Below are 9,837 nucleotides of genomic sequence, written 5' to 3' on the forward strand. Positions count from 1 at the left end.
TTTTTTAAAAAACGTGCGTCCCAATTGGCTGATTAGACAGCTATAGGACACCTACAGCTGCCTACAATCGGGAGACAGTTTACAGAATCCAAGCCCAAAGATCCACACATAATGCATTCCATCCCAAAGATATTTTTTTAAAAAAAGGTAGCACATGACTTAACACACACAAACAGGGAAAATACTGCAAAATGGTTTAACACATTTTGAGGTAGACTGTTTTTCCATGCTAGCTGAACATTAAGGGGTTAAAGACCTTCATTAACCTCCCTCTTTTACAAATCTGCAATAGCGGTTTTTAGCGGCAGCCGGCACGCTGAATGCTCTGTGCTGTTTCTGATGCTCATAGAGTTCCTTTGAGTGTCGCCAGCCGGCGCTAAAAAATGCTATTGCGGTTTTGTAAAAGGAGGGTGGGGTAAAAGTATATATTTGTGATTTCTTTATTCTTTTCCTATGTTTTAGATCTTCTTATGTTTTTAAGGTGAACTTTGGAAGGATGCAAGATAGAAACCAAACAGAAGTGAAAGAATTTATTCTTCATGGACTCACCATCAACGGGAGATCACAAGCTGCTCTATTTACAATATTTCTAGTGATCTACAGCCTCACATTGATTGGAAATATAGCCATCATTATGTTGGTATGGTCCAACAATTCTCTACACAAACCTATGTACATTTTCCTTGGCAACCTGTCTTTTCTCGAAATCTGGTACACAACTACTACTGTCCCAAAAATGCTTTCTGGATTACTATCTGAGATTAACTCTATTTCATTCAAAGGTTGTTTTATGCAGTTCTACTTCTTCTTCAGCTGTGGCGCAACTGAGCATTTTCTTCTTACCATCATGGGTTACGACCGATATCTGGCCATCTGTCATCCTCTTCGCTACCATATCTTAATGAGCAATAACAAATGTTTTTGGTTTGCCGGCTCTTGTTGGATTGTCGGTTTCCTCTGGTCTTTGTTTCCAGTAATATTGATATCAACATTGCCATTCTGTGGTCCAAATAGGATTAATCATTTCCTGTGTGATCCAGGGCCTCTGCTGGAACTGACTTGTGAGAGGGTCTATTCTACAGAAATTGCCATTACTGTGTATATCTCCTTATTGCTCTTCCTTACTTCCTCCTTTACATTCATCTCGTACGGTTTCATTATACAAACCATATTAAGAATACCATCAGCGTCTGGGCGCCGTAAGGCCTTCTCTACCTGTGCCTCCCACATCATTGTAGTTTCCATTTTTTTTGGGTGTGTTATGTTTATGTATGTTAGGCCACCAGGGAATCATCCATTTCCCATAGATAAGGTAATAGCTGTATTTTACACAGTTGTGACTCCTTTACTGAATCCAGTAATCTACAGTTTAAGGAACAAGGAGGTCCTGGAGGTAGTAAAAAAGATGATACAATTGTGATCATTTATTCTCCTGTCTGTATACGTGTTATGCAACTGATCTAAAATGCAGAACTTAGACCGCTTTACATTGCTACAAAAATGATCATGTAAATCCACTCCTGAAAAAACACTGGCTACTAATTGTGTTTCAATATAGGTTTAAGATCCTTGGAGTCCTTTTACTAGGCTGCTGTAAGAAAGTGTACCCTTAGACAGGTCTTTAATGCGTGCTACGTCCATTTTCTCCATTGTCAGAATATGGCCGATTTTTCTATTTTTGAATGAATTGCCATACACTAATTTTGTCATTCACATACTGTCATTACAAATATTGGTGCATGAGCCCTAATCAGTACCTTTTTAATATAAGTAATAAGGACTCATAGAAACATAGAAGATGACGGCAGAAAAGGGCTACAGCCCATCAAGTCTGCCCACTCTGCTTACCCAACCCCTGTCTATGCCCTAATGACCCAATTTCCTTAACTTGACCCTCATAGGGATCCCACATGGGTATCCCATTTATTCTTAAAGTCTGGCACGCTGTCTGCCTCGATCACCTGCACTGGAAGCTTGTTCCAATGATCAATCACTCTCTCTGTGAAGAAATACTTTCTGGTGTCGCCATGAAATTTTCCGCCCCTGAGTTTGAGCGGGTGCCCTCTTGTGGCCGAGGGTCCCTTGAGAAAGAAAATATCATCTTCCACTTCGACACGTCCCGTGAGGTACTTAAATGTTTCGATCATGTCTCCCCTCTCCCTACGTTCCTCGAGAGTGTAGAGCTGCAATTTGTTCAGTCTCTCTTCGTACGAGAGACCCTTGAGCCCCGAGATCATCCTGGTGGCCGTCCGCTGAACCGATTCAATTCTGCGCACATCATGCTAATCCTGTGCCAATCAGTTAGCACATGGTAATATAGGTCTGCTAACTGATTGGCACAGAAATGCCTACTCTCGTGGCTAAAACATAGAACACATTATCACCAAAAATCCGTACTGCTCCCAAATATGCTTTATTCCACAAACTCATAAAAACATGGCTATTCTAAGAATTGTGGCCAGAAATATGAGGAGCTGCTGAAAAGTTCTCAGCCCATCCAAGAAGAGAATGACGGGGAGTTGTGAAACGTACAAGTTATTCCACACGTTTCTTGACACTTTTCAATTCAATGATATGAAATGAAATGAAAAGTGTCAAGAAAAGTGTGGAATAACTTGTAAGCTTCATGGCTCCATGTCATTCTTTTCTTGGTTGGGCCCCTTGAACATCCCAAAACCTGCATACATACTGTTTGTAACCACTCTTATTATCTACTGATTATTTTTTGTTTGTAACTGCATTGTTGACCTGGGTTATGTGCCTGTAGCCTAAGGCTGCTGGATATCTTATAGCTGATACGAATGAATGATGCCTCCCGATTGCTTATTGTTGTACAATCCATTTCTTTTCCTACTATACTCTGTTGTATTGGATATAAAATACATTCTTATAGAAATATAGCAACATAAATTAGAGAATTTAAACTGTTTACGGTAAATCTGCTTTGCATTCGTATCTTCTGCACCTGACATTTGGACAATCGATACAATTTCCTCATGTTATTTTTTTGTAAATATGTAGATGCATTTTTGTTGTTTATTTTTAAGTATGCGTGTTTGGCTGTATTCTGCCTTGGGTCAAGGTGACCAAGCTTTGCTGCCAAGTAGTGCACGCCAAATGCTGAGACGCTCATAGGTACAAAACGGGTGGCTCGGCATTTAGCGCATGCTGCTCAACAGTGTAGCTTTGTAAAAGAACCCATTAATAATAATACGGCTGAGGTCGGCCGCTATGAGATGCAGCGCACCTCTAAATCTGGGCATCTTGCCCATCGGTGTTACATAGCTCTTTGGCGGAGAGCTCTGCTCTTGTGTACTGGCCCTGTGGATGATGTTTCCGCTTCTATGCCTTGATTCCTGTGGGGGATGGTGTTGCCTCTTCCTTCCTCAGGTGGATATGGTTCTATGGTTGTCTGGTTGTATGTGGGGTATGAGTGTTTGAGTACATGGTGTGTGTTTGGTGTGACTTGAGGTTGGTTGTCTGTGGCTTGGTTGTGTCTGGTTGGGGGCTCCATACTTTCTACATAAAATGTCAATTGTAATGAGCATCTACCCAAGGGTTTCTTGTACCTTGTTTTATTTGTTGACCTTTCTCTGGTTCTATCCCTTGACCATTGCACTGTTCGTATCTGCTCCCTTTTTGGTTGTATGTTCCCTTTTGCAATTGCTAATAAATATAAATACTAAAAAAAATAATAATAAAAAATAAATAGATAAAATATAGTACACCGCTGCTGCAAAACTGTCATGGGAACCCTACAGCCAGTCACAATTAACGGACAAACTCATAAATTTCATAAAAAGGTCCTACAGAATGTAGAGATTAAAGTTCTGGTGTCTAGTTTGGGCCTGCTCAATTTCAGTGGTATTTTAGAAAAACATCTGTTGATGCGTGCTTTACAAGTGACATAAAATTCAATAATACATGCCTTAGGTGGGACTGGTAAATTTGATTGTGTCTTCACATTTTGTTTCCCTGTATTGGTTGACTATGGAATAACGGGAGAAGTATAAACTGTTACTGATGGTCTACTTGAGCTTGTATAAACAGGATTGCTTGAAATTCCATGTGCCATTGAGATTTTGATGTTCAGCAGCACCATCAGGATTGGTTGAACCAACACAAAAGCAACTCCATTTGGACAGTGTAAGGAAAATCACATTTTCAGGTGCAGGACCAGGTCCAGTATACCTCGTATCTCCGACAGTTAAATGATTTCTGTCAATTTAAAAAACTTTTAAAACATCATTTTGGCCCTCTATTACTAAGCCATGGTAAAAGTTTCTACCACGGTCCAGGGTGCTAAATGCTCTGACACTGCTCTGATGCTCATAGAATTTCTTTGAGTGTTAGAGCAGCATTGGAGCATTTAGCACTCTGGGCTGTGGTAGAAACCTCTACTGTGGTTTAGTAAAAGAGGGCCTTATTTTGCCAGCTAAAAGGTGCACACTGAGGTACTTTCTTGTCAGAAAGATTGGATTTAATGATCCTTTCAGGAAATTTTAAAGAAAACTTAAGTTATGTTATATAATGATGATGTTTTGCTGTGTTGTATGTGGTATTATGAATGTTAAGTTATTGTTTTAATTATGAATGTACGGTCGTAATCTGCTTTGTTTAAAGGCAGAATATAAGTAATAAACTATTTTCGGGCATGCAGGGGTATGTGCAGTGGGAGAAGCTACTTTATAAACATTGATGGATCATGCCACTGACTCATGGCAACATGCACAGTGAAGAATCCACCCTGTGATGTTTCATGGCAGAATACATTAGCAGTTTGTCATTCCCTTCCCCCATGCTGTGTGTGGCTCCACTATGTTGCTGCTACCCAACATGGGGCCCCTCAGCCTACAGCACCCAGGCAGTCTCTCATCCAGGCCTGATCGTACTTAGTATCTGATAGTAAGAGTCAATAGCCTAGATCAGGGGTGTAAAAGTCCCTCCTTGAGAGCCGTAATCCAGTCGGGTTTTCAGGATTTCCCCAATGAATATGCATGAGATCTATTAGCATATAATGAAAGCAGTGCAAGTAAATAGATCTCATGCATATTCATTGGGGAAATCCTGAAAGCCCGACAGGATTACGGCCCGCGAGGAGGGACTTTGACACCCTTGGCCTAGATGGTTTTTTTGCTTACATTAAAATATACAAACTCTATTGAGATGCAGTATGGACGAGGTTTGGTGATCTAATTCTATGTATTTATTTTGTTTAAAAATTATAGACTTCTGTTTCTAAATATTAAAGATGATAAGGACACCATGCCATTTTTAGGCACCAGTAGCCATGATTCTCTTAACAGCCCCTAAGTGTGATCGACACGCGGCAACATCATTTTTCTTGATGCCTGCCAAGTACCCTCTAAGGGGTCCTTTTACAAAGCTGCGCTAGCGGGGTTAGCACGTCGGACATTTAATCACGCGCTAACCCCCGTGGCAAGCAGAAAACCTAATGCCTCGTCAATGGAGGCGTTAGGGACTAGCGCGGCAGGCGGTTTAACGCGCGGTATTCCGCACGTTAAACCCCTACCGTGGCTTTGTAAAAGGACCCCTAAGTCTAACAAATATCAGCTGAGTACCCTTGCCCAAGCTCCGCCCCAGACCCACCTAAGCTCCATCCCAGACCTGCCCAAGCTCCGCCCCAAACTCACCCCCATAATAATAGTACTAATTGTAATTCAATTTCTTCCATCCATTTTTCATATACACAAAATATAATCTTATTAATACTTAATGATAACCATAAAATAAAAAAATATACTATGGGGCTCATAACTGAAACAAAAAAATGTCTAAAAAATGGCCTAAATCAGCACTTGGATGATCTAAAAGGCAAGTCGTCCAAGTGCCTATAATCGAACCGGGTTTTAGACATATTTAAAAACGACCTAGGCCTTCACACAGCTGCTGAACGGCAAGAGCTAAAAGGGGCATGTTAGGAGGAGTGTTGAGGGCAGGATTTAGGCGGGATGTGGACCGTCCTAGACTTAGTACTACATGTATAACCGAGGTGGCTTAAGTGGTCTTGGGGGTGGGATAGAGAGAAGGACCCAGGCCTATAAGCCACTCTAATCATTGCATTAATGGGGAAAAATATGCATCTCCCCAAAAAACCCTAACCCTAACCCTTTTGTACTGCGAGGGGATATGATTGAAACTTTTAAAATATTAAAAGGATTTGACAAAATAGGCCAGGAAGCAGAACTATTGACTTTTTCAGATGTGACATGGACAAGAGGTCATAGCCTGAAACTGAGTGGCAGCAGGTTCAGGACAAATGTCAGGAAGTTCTGTTTCGCACAGAGAGTGGTGGACGCTTGGAATGCTCTTCCGGAGGAGGTTGTGACGGAGACTACTGTTTTGGGTTTTAAGCGCAAGTTGGATGCACACCGCCTTGCAAATCATATCGAGGGATACGGGAAATCCGAGTCTCCAACAGGGAGCACCTAACTGGGCCTCCGCGTGTGCGGGTCGCCGGACTGGATGGACCAAGGTCTGATCCGGTGAAGGCGTTTCTTATGTTCTTATGCAGCCACAAGAGCTATTGGGGTGGTAGACAGGTGGGTCAGGTAGATTCTGGGGGTGTTTTGGGGGGGCTCACCATAAGGGAGCTGTTGTGAGATGTGTATGTGGGACCCTTCTGTGATAAGATACACCACTAGTCTGGTGCCATGTCTGTGAGTCCAGTCCCTTATTTTTCTGGCCCCTCCCATGCCCAAAAGGTCTTTTTCTAAGCATTTTTGAGTTGGATGAATTTTTGGTTGAAAATGGGGTATAAAGATGGACGACTTAGCAGTCTGGACAATCAGACGATTGGACGTACAGTTAGATGATTTTAGAAAAAAAACTATGCCGGACGTATTTTTTGAAAATGGACCTTTTCCCGTGTCCGACTTTGGGTGACTTAGGCCCAAATGGCCTTAGATGTTTCTTTTGATTATGCCCCTCCACGTGTACATATATATACAAACTACACTGTACGCAGAGAAAATGTTAATTATCATTTGTATTCAGGTTTTTTTCAAAGAGGTCAAGGCAAATGATTTTAAAATATGCAACGACACCTCAGTACCAACTATAGAAAAATAGACATATATGTATAATGCAAAATATAGACAGCAGATATAAATGTTCAAAACTAACACATTTCAATCTCTATATTGAAAATAATATCAGTTTTCCTACCTTTTTTGTCTGGTGATTCCATGAGTCTCTAGTTGTACTTCCTTCTGACTGTGCATCCAATATTTCTTTCTTTCTGCCTCCTGCATGCTTCCTCTCCTGCGGACCTCATTCCCTTCCCCAACCAACATCTCTCTGTCCCTCCATGAGACCTACTTTTCTTCCTCTCTCCTCTACCCCATTGGCAACATGTCTCCCTCTCTTGCTGCAAAGGGAGTTGGGAAGAGAGAGAGAGAGAGAGAGAGAGAGAAAGATATCCAGGGTGCATCTCTCCCATTCCCTCTATTGCCATATCCAACATTTCTCCCTCATTTCCACCAGTCCAACATCTCTTTCTCTCAGACTCCTACATGCTTCCTCTCCTCCAGTCCTCATTCCCTCCCCCAACCAACACTCTCTCTCTCCATGAGTTCAACTTTTTACTCTCTGCCTTTCCCCCTTCCCCTGAGTGTAACATTTCTCCTTCCCTCCTTTCTGCCCTCTCCATCCATCTCTACCTCTCTCTCTCTCCATTAGTCCAACACTTTCTGTCTCCTGCACGCTTTCTCTCTTTCTCCTCACCACTTTCCTCTCACAACATGTTCTCTTTCTATGCCACATTTCTCCCTCTCCTCCACACCATGTCCATTTCTCCCTCTCTCATCACTCTCACTCATCCTACAATTTTCCTTTTTACCTCCCCCTAAACCCACTCACAACTAATATGCTTTCTCCCTGTGCACCATCTCACCCTCCCCTCCAGTGTGCAGCACCTTTCCTTTACCTCTCCTTCAAGTCCAGCAGCACCTTCCCCTCCCCTTCTGCCAGGTCAAGCAGCACCTCTTTTCCCTTCCCTTTCCCTCCCCCCTTGTCCAGCAGTACCTATCCCTCTCCCCATTTCCAGCAGTACCCCTTCTCCCTTCCCCTGGCCCTTCCCCATGTCCAGCAGTACCTTTTCTCTATGTCCAGCAGTACTTCTCCACTCCCTAGCGGCAGCTCACTGCTTGCTTTTAACTTCCCCACACAGCTGCCGCTAGCATTAGTATAGCCACAGTACCATCAGGCAGTCTTGGGGCCTTTACTAGGCCAGCCTGCCTCTGATGATGCAACGTCCTCTTTTGTTGGAAAAGGGCCGGCCTAACAAAGTCCTCAAGGTTGCCTGATGGAGCCGCAGCTAAGCTAGCACTAGCGGCAGCTGTGCTGAGAAGTTAAAAGCACACAGTGAGCTGCCGCTAGGGAGAGGAGAGGTACTGCTGGGCTGGCAATTCCATCAGGCAGCCTCAGAGCCTTTGCTAGGCCAGTCCCCCTCCAATGATGCAATTTCCTCTTTTGTAGGAGGCAAGACTAGCCTTAGACTGCCTGATGGAATTGCTGGCTAAACTAACGCTAGCGGCAGCTGTGTGGGGAAGATAAAAGCATACAGTGAGCTGCTGCTGCTGCTGCTGCTGCTGCTGCTGGTCCAAGGGGGGAGGGAGGCTGGGGAGAGAAGATAAAGAATGCAGGAGATACCTAATGGCAGAAGGAAGTTGTTAGACATATAGGCCCGGATTCTCTATAGGACGGCCCATGTTACAGACGCCGGCTACAGAATCAGGTTAGAGTAGACGCGGCTGCTACACTTATCGTGGCAAGGATCTCCCTGCCGCGATAAGTATAGTGGCCGCCTGTCCGATTGCCAGCAGGAGGGTGCCCAAACCCTCCTGCCGGTAGATGCCCCCCCCACCCCGACACTACCGATCACCGGCAGGAGGGTGCCCAATCCCTCCTGCCGGAAGACGCACCCCCTTCGCGCTAACAGCCCCCAAACCCCCCCCAACACCAAACTAACCTTTAATTGCAGTCCGGACAGGTCTTGCCCGTCCAGCCGGCAGGCCTGCCTCATCGAAATGAGGCGGGCCCGCCCCTTCCCGGCCCATCCCGCGAAGCCTAAGGCCTGATTGGCCCAGGCTCTAGAAGCCTGGGCCAATCAGGCCGTAGGCATAGCGGGTCCGCCCATCCCCACTAAGCCTAAGGCAAAATGCAGCAGCTCGGTTGATCTGTGGAGGGAACATATTCAATCTTTATTGAAAGAACGTCATTGGTTTTCAGTGAAATATCATAATGTTTATAAAGTTCTCTTGTTGATTTTTAAAGTGATACACTTTCAGATTCCATGGTATCAGACTCAGGAGCTGGAAGTATATCAACCAGTCAGAGAGGACATTACGGGTGGCTAGTGAGGGGTTAATAAGCATACATTATGTAAAAATAAGGGCATCGGTAATCTCAGTGGCAGGGTGACTTAGGAGGCTCTCTGACATTCAGAGATTTAAAAAGATGTTAAAAATGACTTTATTTGTAGAGGCCTTTTCTTGACAGTTACTTATTTTAATAATACTGTTGGAGAGCTTTTTTATATTCATTGTATTGTTTTTAAAAATTGTGTATGTATTTTATGAACTGCTTAGGTTTTAAGTGGGGTATATGTTTTTAAACAAATAAATAAAAGGAAACCATAGAGATTCATAGTTTAGCAAATTAAGGCACCTTTTTCCAAAGCTACGGTACAGGTTTCCATTGTGGGCTGGTGAGCTAAATGCTCTTAGAATTTCTGTGAGCATCAGAGCATTTATCTTACTGGCCCATGGTAGAAACCTCTACTGTGGATTTGTAAAAGGAGTCTTAAATGTGGTG

At 43.5% G+C, this 9,837-nt stretch overlaps 1 protein-coding gene across 1 annotated transcript; it reads left to right on the top strand.

Annotated features, from left to right (window-relative positions):
• Window positions 1-496: 496 nt before the first annotated feature.
• On the top strand, window positions 497-1,420 carry LOC117349702 (olfactory receptor 11H6-like). The gene has a single exon (XM_033923296.1). The coding sequence runs from the start codon at window positions 497-499 to the stop codon at window positions 1,418-1,420; it is 924 nt and encodes a 307-aa protein (XP_033779187.1).
• Window positions 1,421-9,837: the final 8,417 nt, after the last annotated feature.

This window comes from Geotrypetes seraphini, chromosome 16 (assembly GCF_902459505.1).
Source record: "Geotrypetes seraphini chromosome 16, aGeoSer1.1, whole genome shotgun sequence".
In the NCBI taxonomy this organism is placed as follows: Eukaryota; Metazoa; Chordata; class Amphibia; order Gymnophiona; family Dermophiidae; genus Geotrypetes; species Geotrypetes seraphini.

What these genes read in the sequence shown, in the direction of transcription:
- LOC117349702 (XM_033923296.1), top strand. Translation starts at nt 497, where the DNA reads ATGCAAGATAGAAACCAAACAGAAGTGAAAGAATTTATTCTTCATGGA.